The 24,511-nt window shown below is 44.9% G+C and overlaps 1 protein-coding gene across 1 annotated transcript in view; it reads right to left on the reverse strand.

Annotated features, from left to right (window-relative positions):
- Window positions 1–374: 374 nt before the first annotated feature.
- The window catches only part of NSG2 (neuronal vesicle trafficking associated 2), a 41,291-nt gene continuing 17,154 nt past the window's right edge, over window positions 375–24,511 (reverse strand). The window contains exons 4-5 of the mRNA XM_030212789.1: window positions 3,261–3,371; window positions 375–1,657 (exon numbers count right to left, since the gene is read on the reverse strand). Coding sequence (XP_030068649.1) covers window positions 1,466–1,657; window positions 3,261–3,371 — 303 coding nt within the window. The 3' untranslated portion in view covers window positions 375–1,465. The remainder of the gene's footprint in view (window positions 1,658–3,260; window positions 3,372–24,511) is intronic.

The following is a 24,511-nucleotide window of genomic DNA, read 5'->3' on the forward strand; positions in this document are numbered from 1 at the left end:
GGCAAAATCAAGACAATGGGGCCAGTTAATCTTTTAGTTAGGAGGCAGCAGCAATACAGTAGTAAGAGAACAAATGAATTTCCCAGACATCAATACTTCCCCCCCCCCTACCCCTCCACCAACACACATCCACCACCATAAGTCTGTTGCACTTGAAATTCTGTGATAAGCAGGTCTGTTTTGGTTCTACTTTTATCTCATAGAAAATGAAAAACTAGCAGCTGAAGGTAAAGAACTTTCAGATGCTGTCTGTAGGCAATTTCAGGATTGATTTTACCGCATATTGGTGAGTCCATGCTGTGCGGGTGAGAAATAACTATAGCCCATTCTAGTCTCTCAGACACATCTAACTTTATTTTATCCTGTCAGAAAAAGTTCAAGAATTACACCAAAAATACTCCAGTCTTTGCTACCTACTGACAAAAGTACACCATAGAGTTATAAACTGTTCAGAGGGTTTGCTGCTTGGTTTTATATATTTCATGAGTCAATGAATTTACAAGTGAGATATTTAATTTAAAAACAGGTTGTGTTTGGCACTATGGATTACGTTTATCCCCTCTGTAAAACTTTAATCTGACATCTCATCACTGTAGGGTTCAAGACTCAAGAATATTTTCTGATTGGATTTAGGTGTCCAATCACAGACTTTTTTGGAATGCAGAAGCAAATTCAAATAAATAAAGCTGATCATTCTGCCAATACTGTCCCCGTGACTGACAGAATAGCACTAGAAATACTGTGAGCCTCTCTAGATCCAGCTCCCGAGCTCATGAGTATACAGCTGAACCTGTAGGATGCTGTTTCAAGATTCAGAACTCTTCAAATGCTGTTTTGAGCACAGCCAGGCATTCAAAATGCTACCATTTCCACTTAGAAATCAGCTATCCCAATGAACCCCAGACTGCCCTGTTCTCTGGCTCTCTTTGAAAGAATGGCGCACGGGTCTTTATCTATGCTGGACAGTGTAGGCTTTCAAAATAGCGTTTTAACATGAGGGCATGTTTGATGAGTCAACTTCAAGCCACAAAAAACTGAATGCCAAACAAACAGATCTGGAAATGTTTTTGTCTGCTAAATGGGCTTATGAATATTTCCTCATCCTCGTCTTTCAGAAAATCATTTCTTAAGTTTGATCTCTTATCATTGTTCTGAACCCTTTATGCATTTCTCTTTTTATTTTCTCTGAACATTTAAGTCATGATAACAAAAAAAAAAAGAAAATTAGGTTGTTTTTTGGGGGTTGTTGGGTATTTTACATAGTAATGTAACAATCAACATCAAACATGCCTTTGTACAAGAGCTGGACTCCGTTACAAATCAACAATGAACAATGCACAAAAAGAAATATAGATTTAAAATGACTCCTGCGAGTTTGTTTTTATTATTGTGGCTTTGCACCACCAGCACAAGGGTCTCCTGGGAACAAGGAGGGCCAGACAGGGCCCTGCCTCTTGACGTGGGCCTAATGGCCTTCGCTTTTGCTGGCCTTGACTTCCTGGTTCACAGAGCTCGAAGAAAGCCATGGCGACACGGACCGTGAGCTTGTTTGCTTAGCCATGCTGTAATGGCTAATGACAGTGTAGAATCTTCCTCGGGAATTGGAATCTTGTGCGTTATAGTAAGCATCCAGAGAGGCTGGGATACAGCGCTTATGCTGTGAAGAAATGCAAGAACACGGAGAAAGAATTAGTTTCAAGACATGCAACAAGCTAGCTAAGTAGTGAGAACATCTTTACTAACGTAAAATGCACATTTGGAACACCCATAAAATGCCCATTTCCCTACCCATAACCATGCCCCTTATTGTCTGTGTGCATTAAAATATAGGTCCAGTGCGTTACAGAATATGTTTAGGGAGTTGTGCGCATAAATTCTAATTATTGCCAATTAGTGCTCATTATTGCTTGCAATAATGCTGATTGGCTTTTTAAGCCAATTAAGTTGCGCGCATTGTTATGGAATATGCTTGGATTTTGGCATGGAACACTAGGTGCACTGTATAGAATCCAGGGTATTTGCACACTTAAATATATAAAATACTGCCATTCGAATGAGTAAATGTTCTTCTATATGCATATATGATAGTAGCATGCTTAACCATTGGCTATTATATGCCAAATGGGTTAGCAAGTAATTGTTAGGGGGCGTTCACAAGAAAGGGACATAGAACATTTACCCAGGCTGCATTTAGGCGTGCCCATTTCCATCAGCCATGGACAAGGAGTACATGTGCACAAGGTATTATAAGTGATGTGATTCTTTGGATAGACATTTGTCAACAAGATTGTTCACATTGAATTGGTCACCCTAACATTTTGTCTGAATCACCCCAACCTATTTACTGATACTTCTTTACTGTACTTATCACTGTAATAGTACCCCTATACTGTATTTGTTCACACCGGAGTCTGTAACCAGAACTATATAAGCCACTTTGACCCTACTGATAAGTGGGAAAAGGTGGGATACAAATGTAACAAATAAATAAATACATTTTTTGCATGAAGTATTATTTCCCTAGTGTTTATTCTGCTCAAGGCACAAGCTTTAGATGCCTGAAGCAGGCTCCACAGCTGAAACATGGCTCATGTTGAGTCAAGCCTCTGTTGAAGCAATAAAGTATTTTGTGTGACCACCACTGGTTAGTTGTTGCTTCCGTCAACCCCGTTGTTGTTTCTTGCTGTAAATGTACACACCTACATGTAGGCACACCAAAGCTGGTTTACACTAGCATTCCATAGGAACACTAGTGACTGTTGGTGCTTTTATACAATCGGCTCACTAACCGTGCAACTATAATGCCTACATGTTGGTGCTCTGCTAGAGAATTACCTCCAAATTGTGCTAAAACACAGACTATCTTCCAGGGATCAGAAATTTGCTCAGCACTGTATGGCACAATTCTGGAAACTGCTGCCTCCTTTTTGATGCCTTGATTCAGCGCAGGGAGCGCAAATAATATCAAAGCTTCAAGGCGTCCTTATGCCATTACAGAATACTAGTGCAAACCCACACTGGTGGGCCAACGCCAACTGAACGTTAAACATAGGAGGGTGCATCTAGACACTCACACATCCCACCCATGCTCCTGTCACACGTATGACCCTGTTTCAATTGTGCATATGCGAGCTTACAGAATAGCGCTTTAGAGAAGCGCATGAGTAAGAGGTTCCTATTCTTGATGTATGTGCATCAGATGTACCTCTTTATATTACTATTTATGTTTATAACCCCTTAATGCGCACCCCCATCCTTACCTTATAAACGAATCCATCAGGGCAATTGTGATCATATGTGAAAGCTTTGTACACCACAAGGAACACTATGCAGGCCAGAAATGCAAGAGCCAGACTGATAAGGATTGTGACCTGTAAGAGATGATAGAAGCATAAGGAGATGGATAGGGAGCTTCCCAAAAACTTAGCATCACTTATTCTCTCAGTCTCTTCAGCACTTAGGAGCCTATGCACTCAGGCTAAAAATCGTTCGGTGGGCACAATCGGTAACACTACACTTTAGCATATTTATGTACAAAAATCCTCTATAGCATGTGAACACTGTGGGATAAATTTAATAAATTGTGTCGGGATGCCGTGCACTGAGAACAAATTCTATAATGGCCGTTCTGCTGTTAATAGAATACTTTAACTATTCAAAACCTAACTCCCACCGTGTTAAACGTAATATATAGAAGGCATATTTAAATATTGTTGGATCTGTCAGAAATGCATAATTCAACCTTTAGGCAATAGCAATCAAATATAGGGTGACTAATGGGCTCATTTTCAAAAGAGAAGCGCGCCCATCTTTCAACACAAATCGGGAGATGGGTGTCCTTCTCCCAGGTTCACCCAAATCGGCATAATCGAAAGCCGATTTTGGTCGCCCTCAACTGCTTTCCGTCGCGGGGATGACCAAAGTTCCCGGGGGCATGTCAGAAGCGTAGCAAAGGCGGGACTGGGGCGTGCTTAACACATGGGCGTCCTCAGCTAATAATGGAAAAAAGAAGGGTGTCCCTGACGAGCAAATGGCCGACTTTACTTGGTCCTTTTTTATTTACGACCAAGATAAAAAAATGTGCCCTAAATGACCAGATGAACACCGGAGGGAATCGGGGTGACCTCCCCCTACTCCCCCAGTGGTCACTAACCCCCTCCCACCCTAAAAAAAACATTTAAATATTTTTTCCAGCCTCTATGCCAGCCTCAAATATCATACCCAGCTCCATAACAGCAGTATACAGGTCCCTGGAGCAGTTTTATTGGGTACTGCAGTGTACTTCAGGCAGGTGGACCCAGGCCCATCCCCCCTTACCTGTTAAACTTGTGGTGGTAAATGTGAACCCTCCAAAACCCACTGTACCCACATCTAGGTGCCCCCCTTCATCCCTAAGGGCTATGGTAGTGGCGTACAGTTGTGGGAAGTGGGTTTTGGGGGGCTTGGGGGGCTCAGCACACAAGGTAAGGGAGCTATGCACCTTGGAGCTTTTTCTGAAGTCCACTGCAGTGCCCCCTAGGGTGCCCAGTTGGTGTCCTGGCATGTCAGGGGGACCAGTGCACTACGAATGCTGGCTCCTCCCATGACCAAAGGGCTTGGATTTGGTCATTTCTGAGATGAGCGTCCTCAGTTTCCATTATCGCCAAAAATCGGAGATGCTCATCCCTAGGGATGACCACCTCTAAGGTCGACCTAAATATTGAGATTTGGGTGTCCCCGATCATATTATTGAAACGAAAGATGGTCGGCCATCTTGTTTTGATAATACAGGTTTCCCTATCCCTTCGTGGGGACGTCCTGCGAGGACGCCCTCAGGAAAACTTGGGCGCCCCGTTCGATTATGCCCCTCCACGTAATCTTCATTGATCCATAAAGTACAAAGTCCTTCTCATACAATGTCAAAAACATAAAGGGTATCAATTTTATTTCTTCATCAATTTTTCAACTTTTCATCAAACATATAAATGACAAGTGACCGACTCACCCGCAAATGCGCAGTAGAGACTTCCCTCTCTGTCCCGCCCTCATGTCAAGACGTGATGACGTCAGAGGGCGGAACAGAGAAGGAAATGGACGCTACCACTGCCGCTGGAGCCTGGAGACGAAGTAACATCGCCGGCGCACCAACCTCCACCCCCCCATCCCCAATGTCGTCGCCGCCGCCACTCCCACCCCCCTCCATATCGGGCCCCCTGCACTGACATGACAGCGCCTCTCACCTCCGTGTGGAAGCGCTGCAGGCAGCAGCATGATCTGCTGCTGCCTGCAGCGCTTTCACACGGAGGTGAGAGGCGCTCTCATGTCAGTGCAGGGGGCCTGGCACAGAAGGGGGAGGAAGCAGCGGCGAGGAGGGTAGCTGGACATAGGGGGAGGGCAGGGGGGAGAGAGGAGGGTTGCTGGACATGGGGAGAGAGCAGGCCAGAGAGGAGGGTTGCTGGATATGGGGGAAGGGCAGGGGAGAAAGCAGGGGTGGAGGCCAAGGGAAAGAGGAGGGTTGCTGGATATGGGGGGAGGGCACGAGAGAGAGGAGGGTCAGTGGACGGGGTGAGGCCAGGGGAGACAGGAGGGCTGCTGGACATGGGGGGGAAGGCAGGGGAGAGAGCAGGGTTGCTGGACATGGATTGATGGAGGGGAGGGCAGGGGATAGAAGAGGGTTGCTGGACATGGGGGAGGGCATGGGAGAGAGCAGGGTTGGTGGACGGGGGGGGAGGCCAAGGGAAAGAGGAGGGTTGCTGGATATGGGGGGAGGGCAGGGGAGAGAGGATGGTTGGTGGACGGGGGGAGGCCAGGGGATACAGGAGGGCTGCTGGACATGGTGGGGGAGGGCAGGGGAGAGAGCAGTGCTGCTGGGCACGGATCGGGGGAGGGGAGCGCAGGGGAGACAGGAGGTTTGCTGGACATGGATGGATGAAGGTGAGAATTATTACATTTTGCAAAACACAAATCTCACCCATTTTAACGGGCTTAACGGCTAGTATATATATAATTCAAAATAGGAGACCCATCAAACCAACATGAATTCATGTTTTGCCATATGGCTGTTGCAAGGTCTGTCTCCATATAGATTCATTATCGTGGTAGATTTAAAATGTGATAATGAATCTATATGGAGGCAAAATTCATTCCACAGCTCTGCCAAAGCTTCCAAACAGCCAGTTCTCACAAGGAATAAATACTTAGCCATCCTTTCATTTATACCAAGCTGCAGAGAGATGGCAAATGAGTAAAGCTCTGATCAGATGCCACCAACGTTGCCCATTCATCTAAACTTGCAAATACTGAATTATCTTTTTAACACTAACATCCATCTCCAAGCAGTCAGAGATGAAGTGTGAGCATTAGGTGCAAAATGACGACCTTCATTTGTTTTGACATACTAAAATGTCTTAAACACAGCATGTCATGTAAGTATCATTTTTCTGCCTCTAGAGAAGAACGCTTTGATCTGATTTGTGTTTTATAATCATTCCTCTAAAAACTGTCTTTGGTACACACGTGGCAGTTCATGGTATAAAAGAACACCTAGAGTTAGGTGCTAGGAAAGTGCCTATTTGAATCCTATTCTATAAAGAAAAGTAAAAGCCTACTTTTTCTGTAGAGTCAGTGGCTGAAAATGTGTCCATATCTAAGCTGTGAACACCTACACCAGTCAGAAAGCTGGTAGAAATGGTTACACCTAGGTTGCAAAAGGCCACACATAGAAGGTAATTCTCAAAATGTTATTCTATAACTGGACACGTAGGTGTAGTTCTGGGCACAGATCTGCCATTTTTTGGGCCATTTCAGTACCATTACAATGCTTTCCATGCTGAAAAATCAGTACAGAAACAGCACATAATACTAGGCGCCATTTAGACAGATCGATGGGGCCAGATGGGATACACCCAAGGGTGCTTAAGGAACTTGGAAAAGTTATGTCGGCTCCGCTGACGGACCTTTTCAATGCTTCCTTAGAAACTGGAGTGGTACCAGTGGACTGGAGAAGGGCGGATGTGGTTCCTTTGCACAAGAGTGGAAGTAAGGAGGAGGTTGGAAATTACAGACCTGTCAGTCCTCGGTGGTGAGTAAGCTAATGGAAACGCTTCTAAAGAGGAGGATTGTGAGATTTCTTGAACTACATGAAATGCGGGACCCGAGGCAGCATGGCTTCACTAGTGGCAGGTCGTGTCAGACGAATCTGACTGTCTTCTTCGACTGGGTGACCAAACAGTTGGATGTGGGAGGGGCGCTTGATGTGGTTTATTTGGATTTCAGCAAAGCCTTTGACACGGTTCCGAACAGGCGTCTGATAAATAAATTGAGTGCCCTCGGTATGGGACCTAGAGTAACTGATTGGGTTGAAAATTGGTTGAATGGTAGGAGACAGAGGGTAGTGGTAAATGGAGCTTGCTCTGAAGAAAAGGATGTCGTCAGTGGAGTACCGCAGGGATCGGTCCTAGGGCCGGCTCTTTTTAACGTCTTTGTGAGCGATATTGCGGAAGGGCTGTCTGGTAAGGTCTGTCTCTTTGCGGATGATACTAAACTCTGCAACAGGGTGGACACCCTGGAGGGTGTGAATGACATGAGGAAGGACCTAGTGACGCTGGAGGAATGGACCGATATTTGGCAACTAAGGTTTAATCCCAAAAAATGCAGGGTCATGCACTTGGGTCGCAAGAATCCGAGGGAACGGTACAGTATAGGGGGTGAAATACTTCAGTGTACGAAGGAAGAACGGGACTTGGGGGTGATTGTGTCTGATGACCTTAAAGCTTCCAAACAGATAGAAAAAGTGACGGTCAAAGCCAGAAGGATGCTAGGGTGCATAAAGAGAGGCATAACCAAAAGGAAAAAGGAGGTGATAGTGCCATTATATAAGTCTCTAGTGAAGCCCCAATTGGAGTACTGCATGCAGTTCTGGAGACCGCACCTACGGAAAGATATAAACAGGATGGAGTCAGTCCAGAGGGCGGCTACAAAATTACTAAGCGGTCTTGAACGCAAAAATTATAGGGACAGGCTTATGAACCTCAACATGTATACGCTGGAAGAGAGGAGGGAGAGAGGAGACATGATAGAGGCGTTTACATATCTCAAGGGCATTTATGTACAGGAAGAGAGCCTTTTTCAAATGAAGAAGAGCTCTGGAATGAGGGGGCATATGACAAAGTTAAGAAGGAATAGGCTTAGGAGTAATCTAAGGAAGTACTATTTCACAGAAACGGTGGTGGAGGCGTGGAATGGCCTCCCGGTGGAGGTTGTGGAGTCGAGGACTGTTCCAGAATTTAAAAAGGCATGGCATAAGCATGCGGGATCGCTTAGGAACAGGAAGAATTAGGGGTTACAGAGGATGGGCAGACTGGATGGGTCATATGGCCTTTTTCTGCCATCATGTTTCTTTGTCCATCCCACCAAAGAGCAAATTCTTAGTATGTTGGACCGTCAGAGGTGCAGCCTAGGTTAAAATAACTTTTACTGCATCATCATCAGTTCATGTTTTAACAGACAACGTTTTAAAACATCCTTTAGTTCTTCAAAGAAGTTAAAACTTAAACAGTTGTATTCATCTGAAACTGCAAGAGACCCCTCTCGTTTAAAGTCATCCTGGAGACTATCATACAACATGAATTCACGTTTCGCCATAGAATGTATCAAGGGTTAGTCTCCTCAATTTCACTCACCATGACGCATCATTAATTAATAACAATCCTGCATGGTGAGTGAAATTGAGGAGACTCATGTCGGAAGATGGTCTCGAGGAGTGCTTTAAATGAGAGGGATCTCTTGCAATTTCAGATGAGTATAACTGATCTATGGACTATCTTATAGAGCCAAGAGAGAAGCCAATATGCCTTTATAACCAGCCCCAATAGTGCACAAAAACGGTTACGATATAAATGTGTGAATATACTCTGCATTTGCCTGGCTAGTTTATAATATGCACATACATGACCAAGAGGCATATTTTCAAAGCACTTAGCCTTCCAAAGTTCCATAGAAACCTATGGAACTTTGGAAGGCTAAGTGCTTTGAAAATATGCCTACATGCGAGTTTCAAAAAGCCCTTTTCCAGATATAAAGCAGGCTTTACAAAATCTTGCTCTTGGTATTTAAAACTAGGTCTACTGGGGATCCTGCCTTTCTTGCCCTCTTGTTGTCTCCTTATATCCCAACTCTTCCCCTCCGTTCGTCAACACAGCAATGCTTGACCATCCCTACAATCAGAGATGTTACTCATGCTAGAATTTGGCGCTGTATTTTTTTCAGTACAAGGACCTGAGCTCTGCAACCAGCTGCCAGAGGATCTCAAATCTCAGTTATCTCTTGACTGGATTAAGGTTGACCTTAAAACTTACCTTTTTCTGGAGGCATTTTGCTGACACTAGACACAGGTGCCACAGGGCTCCGGGTATGTTCCTGATGTGTGTTCCTTGCCCCCCACTTTCCTGTCATGATTTTTGTAGTTCTCCTCCTTTACCAATCTATGCTGTTCGTCTTTTTCCTGATTCCTTCTTCTTCTCTATTATTGCATAGTCTGTAAGTCACCTAGTTGGCATTGCTGATAGACGAGATAGTAGGTTCTTAATCAACTTGAAACTCTACACACAGAAACATCTCTATAGTATTACCCTGACACTGGAGAGCCCTCCAGGCAGGAAGAGACACTAAGGAGGCAGAGCACCCAGGAGAAGAGGGAAAGAGGGTATGGACTCAGGCGCTATTTTCTTTATGCAAACTAATGTATGAGGCATAACGCATGCCGTATATTGCAGCTGCAGACACTTACACCAGCCTTGGGGCAAGAATAAATGTCTATGCCAATATTTGTAAAGTTCACTTGCAGATTATTGCATTTTATAATCTACTTCTAGCGCTCATCAACTTAAAATGCAACTTATAAATCAATTATGGTGAACTTGATGAGTCTCACCTATCAGCAAATTTCAAGTGAGCGTAACTAATGTTTGAGAAGCTATTAATGAAAGGTCATGTTCGGTTTCTGCATAGACTACGGATCCTTCCTTTAAGGTCCAACTGGCTACAACCTCCACACTGCTACAGGATGATAATGATAATACAAATGGATGTCATAAAGGCTAAAGCTGAAACACGGAAACAAAAGTCAGGCATACAACCTTCTAATGGTACTGCACAAACAAAGAGTTTTTGTATAACACAGGTGCCGTAGCGAGGGCGGCTGACACCCGGGGTGGGTTGCCGCTGCGCACCCCCCCCCCCCCCCGAGTGCAGCACGGCGCCCCCCCCTCGGCACGCCCCCTCCCCCCTCCAGAGCACACCCTCCCCCCGGAGCGCATTCTTACTTCAATTAGGAAGCAAGGGGCGGGCGAGAGGGCTGATCCGCCCCCGAGTGCACGTCGCTGGGAGCTGTGCCAGCTCCGCTGGTTCCTTGCTTTCTCTGCCCCGGAACAGGAAGTAACCTGTTCCGGGGCAGAGGGAGCAGGGAACCAGCGGAGCCGACAACCCCCAGCAGCGTGTACTCGGGGCAAACCGCCCCACCCCCCCCCTTCCTACGCCACTGTATAACACTACTGTGGCTAGTATTTTGGAAAAGCATTTTGACCTGGCCAGTTCCAAACTTGGCTGAATTAAAATGTCAGCCCTCACCCTTGTAGCCACTCCAGGTGGATTTTAAATAAACAGTTGCATTTTGCAATATCTGGTTTTCCTCTGGGTATGTGGCACCCAGCTGCCTTCTAACTTCCTGCGGAAGTTGTCAGAAAGCATGCACAGGAAGTGCTCTGTTTTCTTGGTGCTGAGCACTGTGGAGCACAAAACATGGGATTTCTTGATGTTGACTAAGCTCCACAACAAAGAAAATAAACTATCTTTACAAATCTTCTAGTGAATTTAATGCCAGCGACAGGTGCTATATTTGACAGCATCGATGGCCAACAGCTTTCCCCTTATTCTCATAACAGGTACAGCAAGTTTCCTGCTACCATCCCCTTCCCGTGCACTCCGCTCCATGGATAAAGCCTTCTTATCTGTTCCCTTCTCCACTACTGCCAACTCCAGACTTCGCGCCTTCTGTCTCGCTGCACCCTACACCTGGAATAAACTTCCTGAGCTCCTACGTCTTGCCCCATCCTTGGCCACCTTTAAATCTAGACTGAAAGCCCACCTCTTTAACATTGCTTTTGACTCGTAACCACTTGTAACCACTCGCCTCCACCTACCCTCCTCTCTTCCTTCCCGTTCACATTAATTGATTTGATTTGCTTACTTTATTTATTTTTTGTCTATTAGATTGTAAGCTCTTTGAGCAGGGACTGTCTTTCTTCTATGTTTGTGCAGCGCTGCGTATGCCTTGTAGCGCTATAGAAATGCTAAATAGTAGTAGTAGTAGTAGCAATGTGCTTCAACCATACTCAAAGGCACTGGCTTTCAACCCAGTCATCAGGAACAACATGGCCAATCAGGATTTTAGAATATCCACAATAAATATGCATAAAATATTCACATTTGTGGTCGTGATCCCTCTCAGACACACCTTATTTCCGGCGGTCAGCTTCTGAGCTGGCTGCTGTCTGTTCTTCCTGAGTTAGCTCTGCCTCTGTCTCTGTGTGCTGGCTGCTTCCAGCATGGCTCTAATTACTTCACTATACTGCACATGTGTGTGTTAAGCCTCTCTGTGCTTCAGTATGCTTTCTGCCTGTGTCCTGTAGTTGTGACATCATCAGCAGGGCCTTGATAAGGAAGTGGTGTTCTTCCATTCAGGGCCTTTGAAAACGCCAAAGGTCCAGGTTAGTGTTTGGTGCTGATAGGAGCAATTCTGTATTGTTGTGCCGTTAAAAGCACTTCTGCCTTGCTTGTTTAAGCTTCCCTGCTTTACCCTTTTGCTTCCCTGCTTTATCCTCCTGGTGCTGATAGGAGCACTTCTGCCTTGCTGTGCTGTAGGAGCACTTCTGCCTTGTCTTGTGTCCTACCTGTATGCCTTGTTCTTGTCTGGGTGCCTGTGGGCACTCCTGTTTTGAACCCTAACCCTGTTTCTGTCAAGCTTGTTCTGTATCCTATTCCCTGTCTGAGAATCCCGAATCCTCAGTAGTCCCGAACCCTGTGTTAATCAAGCTTGTTTAGAATCCTGTGTCCGGTGTGAGAATCCTGTTGGTCTAGACTGTCTGCAAGCTAGGTCCAGTAAGTCCTGCCAGCCGCCTGCACCTGGGGGCTCAACCCCTGGGGAATGGTGGCCAAGTGCAGGTGAAGACCAGTTGCTCTGTCCTCTTATTCCCTGCCTGCCTACTGCTGTAGTTCCAGTCCTGTGGTTCCAGTTCGGTTGTTCCAGCCTTGCCTGTCTACAGCTCCTGCCTAGCTCGTATGTATATCCTTACCCTGCTTCTGCCTAGCTAGTGTGTATATCCTGAACCCTGCTTCTGCTTAGCTTGTGTGTATATCCTGAACTCTGCTTCTGCCAAGCTTGTTTATATGCCTTGTCTGCCTAGTCTGTCTGTGAATCCTGATCCACTCCAGCTCCTTTCTGTAAGTCCTGCAGGCCGCCCGCACCCAGGGGCTCAACCTCTGGGGAATGGCGGTCAGCGCAAGTGAATCCCGGAGCTGCTCCAGTCCTGTTTGCCTCCTGTTATCCCAGTCCTGTGGTTCCAGCATTGTCTGGCTACAGCCACAGTTCCAGTCCTGTCGTTCTGGTCAAGTCCATTCTAGATTCCAGCTCCAGCCTCGCTTGTTTGCCCAGTCCCAGCTGGGGGTCTTGCCTGCCGCTGCCGCTCCTCGGCAGTGGTCCAAGGGCTCACGTTCTAGTGACTGTTTGTTTCGAGCCTGAGACCGTGACATTAGAATGCATTTCCTCCATTGCATGCACATATTCATCTTAGGCATTCTGAAAACTCAACTGGCCAGATGGTCCCTGAGGACTGGGTTGAAAACCACTGCCCTAAGGGAAGCACCGCTCACAGTAAAAAGGTAATTTAGTTTCCATAGCTAACACTGCCAACTATGACACCTATTAGTGCCACATTTCTATGGTGTGTTAGTTAAGTGGATATGTTCCCCCTAGGATCTGGATGGAAAGCAACCAACTCATCTTTTAGTTTTAGTCTCTACTGACCTCATTCGGATTGGAACTGGTGAACTGGAGGTGGAAGGTTATATAACAGTTTATCGATTCTCTTCAGTCATCCAGTCCATAAAGAAAATATCTTTCATTAAAATGTTTTTTTTTTCCTCTCCTGGGCATGTTGTGCTGTGTTTTATCTCTTTAGATCCGTGAAAGACATTTCTACGGTTGACTTTTTAATCAGTCAAGCTGAAAGTCTCTGTAAGACATTAGCCTTGTGCACTGGTAAATGCAGAGCATCGGTGTATTAAGTGGGAGAAAGGGAGCCATTTTGCCTTTGTGAGATTCTTGAACTGATAATACTCCCACCTTGCTTTGGTAAAAATAAAATCTCATTACATGCCTTAGCAGCTAGGATGAGAAACAACACCAGAAGAGAAATGAAAAACAGTAAGATCAAGTCCAGACAAAAAATATTTCCTAATCAAATACTAAATAACACAGTAACATAATAGATGACTGCAGATACGGGGTTAAAATGAACAATGGAACTGGTCAGAAGGAAACATGAAGTTCTGAGTCCAGAATGCATGTCTGCATTACAATGCATTTTAGGAATATGTGTTTTCAGTTCAACCCATTGATCCGTTGTCATAAAATGTTGCTACAGGCACAAAATGGGAGAAATTGTTTAGCAACCAGGGCCCACTCTGTTGTGTGTGGCCCACATTTCAGTAACTGCCAAGAAACTCCATCAGTATGAGAGGATATTTGTAATCTGATTGATTCTTCCATGTATTTCTTTGCTTGTTTGGTGATGGAGCTTTCGTCCATGAGGTTCACTATATCAAACCTACATGTTTACTCCCTTCAAGGAAGGAGTCCCAAAGCTGCAGAAGGACCATGAATTCACATAATATTTCAGAGAAGTAAATTACTAGCAACAAAACTAGAAATCAAAATCATACTGCCAAGTTTCCACCAGCTAAGGTCACTTCCCATAGCTGCATGAGCAATAGTAATCTGTTTTCTTCACGCCTATGTCAAATCTATTGCTAAGGAAAACTCCAGCTTCGAATGATTTGCTCAGTATCCAACTTCACTACTGGCCTAAAATGTTAAAATATCACTTCTATGTGACTATTTAAAGGACCTAGATATGTTTTAATAAATACCCACTTTATAAACTACAGTCTTTTCCTATTTTATTATACTGCTCTTCGAGAAGTAGAGAAAGAGGGAAAATACATTTTTAAAAAACTGCATATTAATCAGTAAAAAATGCTTGTTTCCTGTTATTCCAGCTTCATAACCAGGGCTTTTTTTGAGGGGGTACTGAGTACCGGCACCTTTTCCAGTGTCTGCTAAAATTGACCCATGGACCACAAGTTTTAATGAAAGAGCTCAGGCTCAACACACCAATTCTGCCTTGTCATAGATTCTGTGACTGGTTGCAGGGGGCCTGGCTATTGTGGGGTGGGTCCCTCAGTGATCACCCCACCCCTGAAGGGTGGCCTGGCATTTGAGTACTGGCACCTTTTTTGCTAGAAAAATTGCACTGTTCATAACTATTACCTGTAGATGCCAAAGCATGTCAAGCAAAATGGTAGAAAATAAGAGACAAGCTTTTCATTGATTAAACAGAGGCTGCAGCACCTAAGATTCCTGGGAGCTTTATAATAATGATAACATGGTGTCACATTTGTTAAGGGTGACAAAAGCCACCCAGCTTCATTTTACATTCCTCTGTAGCTGTGCAACGGAAAAAAAAGCATTTCTGATTGCACATTATTAACAATAGCAGGGGCAATTTTCAAAGGGAGTTAAACAGTTTTATTGATGACTGGTATTTGTGCGCTGAGCGTTCTGCTAGCACTTACATGTGTAAGAGTGCACTCATCCAAATAAGCGCTAGCATTCTATAAATTTAAATTGTGTAGCATCTAAAATTCAGTGTCAGTATGTGCACTTAAGTTCTAGAACTTATGCCTGAGGCTATTAAAGTTTGGTGCAAATGGTATTCTATAACTTTAGTACGCAACTAAATGCAAAGAGGAGTTCAAAGGGGGAGGCAGATGGGCGGACATAGCTGTGTCCAACAATTATGCACATAACTTTATGCCTGCTATTGACATGTCACATAAATACTGACTTATGCTAGTATTCTGGCGGAACCTGGGCACCAGACGCTGTTATAGAGATCGCGCTCAGTGCACTGCATTTTATTTATGTATTTATTTATTTTACACATTTATAGACTGCTTGAATCAAAGCAGTTTACAATAAAAGCATGCAAAATAAAATCACCAACAACAAAAAAAAAATAACAAAATACATGTCATCACTGTATCATAACCAAAACTTGCATCAAAACTGCGCCATTATAACAGCCGACTTTACATAAATACCTTCAGAAACAAAGACATTTTCAATAGCCACTTAAATTGCAAAATTTCAGTGCATAATCTCAATTGACCTTTATAAAGAATGCCTAACTTTTGGCACTCTTTATAGAACTGCCCCCTTTATGTACAAACATCTATGCCTGCTGTCTATTGGGCGGGCATAAGTATCTGTGGTTTCAATCTAGTTGCAATTTCTGCTGCTTTGGCCCTTAGTAGTTTACAGATACATGGGTGGCTATGAGTCTTTATAAAACAGGCTTGAAATAGGAGCCTACTTGAGCCTCTCAACCTAGGTGACCTGTAATAAAACCTTCTATGAACTGCAGCAAGAGAAGGTAACACAAAGGGAGGAAATAGCCATCCAATGGATTGTCCTGCGGAAGGCTGAAGAGAAATTGTCTTGTAAGTCTGCAATCTAATGAGAATTCCACCGTAAATGATGTCATTTTCAGTCTAAATAATAGAACTGTATCTGCATTCACACAACCATGTCCTTCCCCCACCATAAGATCATTGTCAGCAAAAGCACTGTGGGAGCACTTTGAGTATCAAATAAACATTAGTTACACCCAGTGGTGTGCTGGTAAATGTTTAATAACAGGCTCTCTCCCCGGTCTCCCGCTGCGCCCCCCCACCCCCGCCCCCTCTGCGCCCCCCCCCCCCAAATTGCACAGCTGGCTATAGCCGGGGAGACAGCCTGGGGGGGGTGGCAATGCATTACTCCAGGAAAAAAAAATTAAATGATCCCAGATTCCAATCTAATTCATGTTTAATGTGCGATAAAATGCCATAAATAAGTAAATAAATATAAACTTTTAATGTTGAGCACCTGATTCTCAAAGTGAACATATTCCAAACATTATAATGAAAATAAAATGATTTCTTTTCTACCTTTGTTGTCTGGTGACTGTTTTTCTGATCATGCTGGCCCAGTATCTGATTCTGCTGCTATCTGTCCTCTCAACTCCGTTTCCAGGGCTTCCTTTCCATTTATTTCTTTCCTTTCCTCCTTTCTTCTTCATTTCTGGTCCTCAGCTTCTGCCTATTTTCTTCATCCATGTGCAGTTTTTCTCCTCGCTTCCTTTTCCCTCATCTCATCTCCTTCCTCACTCTTTCCTCCCCTCCATCCATGTCCAGCATTTCTTCTCTCTCCCCTCCTCTCCCCTGCCCTCCATCCACCCATGTCCAGCGACCCTTCTCTCCCCCTGCCCTCCATCCACCCATGTCCAGTGACCCTTCTCTCCCCCTGCCCTGCATGCACCCATACCCAGCGACCCTCCTCTCCCCTGCCCTCCATGCACTCATGCCCAGTGACCCTCCTCTCCCCTGCCCTGCATGCACCCATACCCAGCGACGCTTCTCTCCCCTGCCCTGCATGCACCCATACCCAGTGACCCTCCTTTCCCCTGCCCTCCATCCACCCATGTCCAGCAGTGACCCTCCTCGCCCCTGCCCTGCATGCACCCATACCCAGCGACCCTTCTCTCCCCTCCATCCACAAATGCCCAGCAACTCCCTTCTCTCCCCTGCCACCCCCTCCCGAGTTGTTCGGCGAATTCTCCTCCCTCCCTCCGGATCCGGTCCCTCACGTCACCGACCCAACCTGACTCTACGAATTCTTCGAGGCCGGCAGTACTGCCTGCCCGCTGCCAGCGCTGACTCTCCCCCACTGGCGCTGCCGGTTCGCGCTTCAAAATGGCCACCGAGACTTCAGCAGAAGTCTTGCGAGGCCGCCTCTGGAAGTCTCAGCAGCCATTTTTAAAGCGCGAACCAACAGCGCCAGCGGGGGAGAGTCAGTGCTGGCAGCGGGCAGGCAAGACTGCCTGCCCCGAAGAATTTGAAGAGTCAGGTCGGTGGCGTGAGGGACCGGATCCGGAGGGAGGGAGGAGAGCCGGCTCACGTGTTTCAACAACTGGCTCGCAAGTCGGAAGCAAAGTTAACAACTGGCTCTTGCGAGCCGGTGCGAGCCGGCTCCAGCACACCACTGGTTACACCCCTGACACACTAAATGTGCTGTCGCTCTGGGGTTTTTGTATACAACATACAGCAATGGATGTGCCTGAATGTGTGTTAACAAGTTATCACTCAAATCTCTTGCACTTTTGTGGCATGATAAGTGAAAACTTAATTACATATAGGGAGAACATCCCATTGTATTTAGGGCTTCTTTTACAAAGCCACACTAGCGATTCCCACGCGGCAAATGAGAGGAAGCCCAAAGGAACTGAATGGAGTTCCTCTTGCCGCATTGAGAATCGGTAGCGTGGCTTTATAAAAGAGGTCCGTAATGCAATTTCTCAGACAGATGCAAACTGAGCCTCAAAGAAGAACAGCTATGGATAGAGACATTACACTACGCACAGTTTCAGGGCTGGGTTCACTCAGTGGTGTAGCCACGGGGGGCTTTGGGGTCTGGGCCTCCCCGCTTTGGGCTCAGGCCCCTCCAAAACTGCAGTACGCTTGAACAGTTTACAGTTTATTTACATTTGCTATGCCACCTTTGCTAACTAGCAGATCAATGAGGTCAACAATCTAAAATCATAAAATATTAGAGAAAAGGAACTACAGAATGTGACAGGACAGTGTCAGTTCCATTCACACAACACTTGAATAGCTGGTGGGAATGCCCAAGCCCCACTAGCTGAAGAGATCTGCCGCACCCCCCCCCCCCCCCATACACACACACACTGCTACCTCAAAGCAAGAAAATCAGCAACGGGCTTTCCAGCTGCTGACACAAGCACTCCATGCATGCTGAGCTCATTCATGAACTGAGCATGTGCAAGGAGTGCAGCATCAATGGCTGGAAAGCATGCCACCGACTTCCCTACTGCTGAGGCAGCACTGAGGGGGGGGGGGGGGGGGGGTTTGGGTGGCGGATCTCTTCATTTTTTTTTTTAATTTCATCTCTATTGACGTCAGAACCGAGCAAACTTACAGATTTCAAACATATCAAACATGGATACAGCGCAAAGCAATGCATTGTACTAGAACAAAGAATGTACCAAAAACAGTCATTTCCAACCCTCCCTTTGCTGATCCCCTGGTTGCTCACTACTAGCACTAACATTCTGACCTTTTCTTTATATATCCCCTACCATGTACACCCTACCCCCTATCCGCCTCTGCCCCTAACCATTCACAAAGAAAACAAACATTCACATCCACCCTAGTGCCCCCCTTCCCCTCCTTACCGCCCCCTAACCCTAAACCCCCGTCCTCCCCCCGCCTGCATGAATCCGATCTCTTCAGCTGGTGGAGTTTGGACATCTCCACCAATAAAGGTAAGATTTTTAATGTGGGGGAGGGGTGAGCAGAGAGGAGATGCATGGTTCCCCAAGTTCACTCTTGGGCCCCCCCCCCAAAAAAAATGGGCTTGCTGGTTAAACCCCTGGCACAATGACAAATATCAAGTATTTTATATTTGTTATCCAAACTGAGCAAACTGGTTGCTGGAAGGTGGGGGAGGGTACATATGCATTAAATGAACTGAAATATAGAAGTTACTATAGTAACAAAGGATGTGTTTGGTTCTTTATGACAAAGGTTGGAATCACAGCATAAACCCCAGATATTTACTAAAGTGAGGTTAGAATTTTGAAGCTACCATGTGGTAATTACCAAAATTAACATGCAGTAACTGCAAAACCTCTATATTAACTATTGGTAGCATCTCCAGCATCTTCCTCCTTTCAATGAACAGAGAAAAGAAGGTTTTTCCCTGTGCACTGGCTGATGCTGTTAACTGCATCTCTTGAGGTGTCATTAACTGCTACACATTATTACTTTTTTGTTCTATAAGTCGTAGCCCTTGTCCAATTCCCAGCCAATTCCACAATTCCATTATAGAATACTAGCATAAGGTTGGCATTGACACATCCATGAGTAGGTGTGACTTCTTACACCATGTCAATAACAAGCATAAGTTGGCATGCCTAGGTGCAACAAAGTGATGCACGCAGTGTATAATATTCTCTAAACTGCGTGCATACCTGAAAGAAACGCCCACGGCCCGCCCATGCAAATGGCGACTAAAATCAGGAGCGCAACTGTAGTGTAGAGTCAGTTACTCATGAAACATAATTAGCAAATTGGCACTTAATTGGAGATAAGTAGAATAATTGGCCTGAACAAGCACTAATTAGCAGCTGTGCAAGTAACTGATTTACGTCCCTGTTCTGTAAACTTCTCTCACATAAACTGCAAAGGGGCATTGATGTGGGAGGGAGAGGGGCATGAGCATGTCAAGGCATCCGACCAACCTTGTGTGCACTTTATAGAATTCTTGCTGTTATGTATGCAACTGCCACGTTTACACTAGCCATAGACATGAAATAAGTGGTCATCTAAAGCATAGGCGTAGATTGGGGGGGCGAGGGGGGGCATTGCCCCCCCAAACGAGACGCACCGGCGAACTGGCGGGGCTTAGTTGTGTCTTCCCTGCCGGCGCTGCTTCGGTCCCTGACTCCCTGCAGCATTTTTGTCTTCACCCGCCCTGTAGCCGTCGCCGTCAGCGCTGCCATTCATTCTCACAGGCAGCCTCGTTCCCGCTCCCCTTTGCCGCGTCCACTCCTCCGACCGGCTCTCTCTGATGCCGGTCGGAGGAGTGGACGCGGCAAAGGGGAGCGGGAACGAGGCTGCCTGTGAGAATGAATGGCAGCGCTGACGGCGACGGCTACAGGACGGGTGAAGACAAAAATGCTGCAGGGAGTCAGGGACCGAGGCAGCGCCGGCGGGGAAGACCGAGGCAGCATGCTGGCTGGTGGCAGGGAGAGACAGTCACAGGAGCACTGTTGAGGTGATGGGGTAATGCTAGGAAGAGGTGAGCGAGAGAGGTGGGAATGTTGGTAGGGGGAGATGCATGGGGGAGAGAGAGGGAGAAATAATACTGGATGTGGAGGAGGAGGGAGGGACAGCAAGAGAAAAGGGGAAATGTTGGAACATGGAAGTGGGAGGGAGGGAGATAGAGAGAGATGCTGTATGGGGATGGGAGAGATGCTAAAAGGGGAAGGAAGAGAACAAAAGAGATAGATGTTGGGCCCAGGGTGCAAGGATGGGAGATACTGAGAGTAATGTGGGCAGTGAGAGAGAAGAAGGAGGGAAGAGAGGTTGTACATGGGGATGGATGAGAGGGAGGGATAGATATACACTAGAGGGGAAAGAGAAAAAGAGGGAGATTGTGGATCCAGGGACAGAAGGGAGTGAGGGAGAAATGCTGGACAATTGGAGGGAGGGAAGAGAGAGAGGAAGAAATGCTGGACCACAGGGAAGGGGGGGGGGCTGGAAGATGCTGGGGTGTGGGTGGGTGTGTGTGTGGAAGGGACAGGGAGATATTAGGCTACAATGGGAGAAAGGGAGCAGGCGTGCTGGGCTAGAAGGTTGGAGGGAGGAAGATGCTGCAAATGGTGGAACTATTTGGGAGAGGCCAAAGGGGAGGTGGGAAGGAAACAAATGAGAGGATGATAGCGATGGGGGGGGGGGGGCAGAAATGTGGTAATGGAGAGTTGATTAAAGATGAAAGGAAATGAAAGGTTGGAGGAAGGACTGAGAAGAGGAATGGGGCAGCTAGTGGGTGAGAGAAAGAAATGGAATTTGATAGCTGAAAACTAAAAAGGAGAAGGATGAGGACGAGGGTGAAATTTAAGTGAACAGAGAGGCAGTAAAGAAACAAAACAGAGAGGAAAGAGCTAAAAAAGAAATAATGTGTCAAAGGTAGGTGTAGTGAAGGAATGGAATAAGACAGGAGAGAAGAGAAAAGACAAATGGACAGCAAGCAGTTGAAGGAGAATTAGCAGAAAGACAGGAAAAGAGGAAACTGGAACCAGCATGATGGAACAGTAAAATGTCCAAAGGTACAAAAAAGTATTTTATTTTGAATCTATTAAATGGAATATCAAATGGAAAGAAGACACTGCATAAAACAGAAGACACTGGGACCAAAGCGAATAGAAAAACTAAATGATCAGACAACAAAGGTAGAAAAAAGTATTTTATTCAGAATTTATTAATTGGAATATGTCAGCTTTTTGAAATGTGTATCTGTGAAATTTTGCATGTAAGTTTCAATTGTTCTGGTATTGCTGCATGCTGAGTCTGACTTCTTTAGTTAACTTTCCAGTTCAGTATTTTGCCTTCATATTTTTTGCTTTCTAGTTCCTTGTGTCATGTCTGTTGTGTCATGTGTTTTAGAGCCTGGTGTAATTACAGTTCTGCCTTTTCACGCATAAGGTTGCAGCTCGTCCTGTCCTTGGAATTAGTGCTGTTATGGTTTAGTAAGGTTATGTGTGTGTTTTTGCACAAGTTTGTGTATAGTTTATTGCAGTGGAGAGATTGTGTGTTGGCTTTACTGAGGTGGCACCAAAACATCAGAAAGGGTGTAGAGCCTAAATCATGACACACTACCTCTTGAAGGATCTACATATAGAGCTTATGCATTTCTAAGGTCAACACTGGCATGGTATGGGAAAGGGGGTGGGGAAATACTACTGGAGTGGAAGAGGGAGTGCTGGGTAAGGAGGAAAGAAGGAAGGAAGGGAGAAAGAGCTGGCTTGATATCTCATACATATTCATTATGGTTATTCCCCAAAACAGCCAGCTCTTTTTCCCTTCCTTCCTCCATATTAGCATATTCATTTGCATATGTATATATGCAAATGAATATGCTAATATGCTCCGCCCCATCCTTTGCCCCCCCAAATGAAACAGTCAAACTACGCCTATGATCTAAAGCTGGACACGTTACTGTGCCCTTTCACTAGTATTCTAGAACACATCTGGTGCTCAAACGTGCCATTGCACAATACTAGATACTGGCCAGTTTTTTGGCTCCAAATTTTTACTGCCCTTTATTGAATTTACTGCTAAATGTGAGCACAGGCCCATTCTGTTAGTACGTGGCAGTTTCCCTAGTACCAGGTAATGCAACTTAGGAAACAGACCCTAGACTATCAGCCCAGAACTTATTGCCACCCTTGGGCAAACGATCCAGTAATCAAGAATAACATGTGAGGAAAAAATTTGGATCTGAAATACCCAGTACGTTTTTTCCAACAAAAAGGTGCCAGTACTCAAAAGCCAGGCCACCCTTCAGGGGTGAGGCAATCACTGAGGGACCCACCCCACAATAGCCAAGCCCCCTGCAACCAGTCACAGAATTATGACAAGGCAGAATTGGTGTGTAGAGTCTGAGCTCTTTCATTAAAATCTTAGGACCATGGATCCATTTTAGCATAAAATGGAAAAGCTGCCAGTACTCAGTACCCCCAAGTACCCCCTCAAAAAAAGCTCTGGAAGCACCACAAAAAAAGCAGAGTGATCCCTTATCATTCAGATGGCCCCAAATGCTGATGGCTATGGCCCTCGAAAGAGGATGAGGATTTCACACAGGGCAGGCTTTTGTCCAAACAGGATCAAAACATGGAACAGGGAGATGAAACAAAAACGCCCAATTTATTTATTTATTTCATTCTGGAAAGCAGCCCTGTGAAGCCCATCTTTCAAAAGTAGCCTTTCAAACAGCATCCATACACACAGAGGAAAGCAAAGTGTAAAATGCAAACACATACTCGGTGGCCCTGAGAGAGCAGAGTACTAGAAGATCCAAGACTTGGAGTCAGAGGACGACTTTGTTCTGCTGGAACAAGCCAGTGAATGTTCAGTGTCAAAAGTGCCCACTGAATTCCACTGCTCCTCTGCACATCTTCATGCCCCACTGCTTTAACACTACTCCATTCTGGCCTTTTAACCTTCTCACTGCTGAACAAGTTTCTACAGCTGGTTTTACGATCTGTTTCTACTGTTTTGACAAGTTCATACTATATGGAACATGAAAAATATTTTTCATGAAATATAAACTTGTATTATGCAAGTTGTTAACATGCTGCTATGATCCTGTCTTTCAATATAACCCTTCCACTCCTTCCAAAAATGACTCCATTACAGGAAAATGAACAAATCTTTCCTTTGTAATTTTTATAGAATTTATACTAAACCAAGATATCTGCCATCACCATCCAACTAAGAATGCAACCTAACAGCTGTTTAACATTAAATTGATTCACAGCTACTTATGCAATTTCTTTAAAGGGAAAATGACTACGCAACTGCCATGATATGAGGTATTCAAATATTGCAGAAGAAATAACATGGTCTGTACAACACGTTTGCAACAGGATAAGCTGTGTGTACTTAAGACAGGAGCTGCAGCAGGTACATCAATTCCTCCCCCATCACAAAATACAACATGGTAAACAACATTCAGATATTAATTATCATATCTATTTTTACTTCAGTTTTCATCCCTTTTGTGTCATTTTTTTTTAAATTTTTGTTGGCATTCTTTGTAACCTCTTTTATTTATTGACATGATTTTTTTTTCTTTATGGTCTTTGTCTATCTATTGCTTATATTAATTATTTAGTACAATTTTCAATCCCAAGTTTTGAACAAGCAATGGATAATGATATGGGAATTAGTAAGTGTGCACATTTGGTATCTGTCACTCTCCCTTCTTGCTGGTGATAAGCTTATAAGTACATAAGTATTGCCATACTGGGAAAGACCAAAGGTCCATCGAGCCCAGCATCCTGTTTCCAACAGTGGCCAATCCAGGTCACAAATACCTGGCAAGATCCCAAAAATGTACAAAACATTTTATACTGCTTATCCCAGAAATAGTGGATTTTCCCCAGTCCATTTAAGAACAGTCTATGGACTTTTCCTTTAGGAAGCCGTCCAAACCTTTTTAAAACTCCGCTAAGCTAACCGCCTTTACCATATTCTCTGGCAACGAATTCCAGAGATTAATTTACACGTTGAGTGAAGAAAAAATTTCTCTGATTCGTTTTAAATTTACTATATTGTAGCTTCATCGCATGCCCCCTAGTCCTAATATTTTTGGAAAGCGTGAACAGACGCTTCACATCTACCCGTTCAACTCCACTCATTATTTTATAGACCTCTATCATATCTCTAGCTTTAATTCATTTCTTTTATTTAAATATAGCAAATATATTGTTTTCCAGATGTTGTTGTTGCTAATATCGTCTATACCTCAGCTTTTTCAAAGACAAGTTGCATGTCAGGGACTGTGTCTAAA

This window comes from Microcaecilia unicolor, chromosome 8, assembly GCF_901765095.1.
Source record: "Microcaecilia unicolor chromosome 8, aMicUni1.1, whole genome shotgun sequence".
NCBI lineage: Eukaryota > Metazoa > Chordata > Amphibia > Gymnophiona > Siphonopidae > Microcaecilia > Microcaecilia unicolor.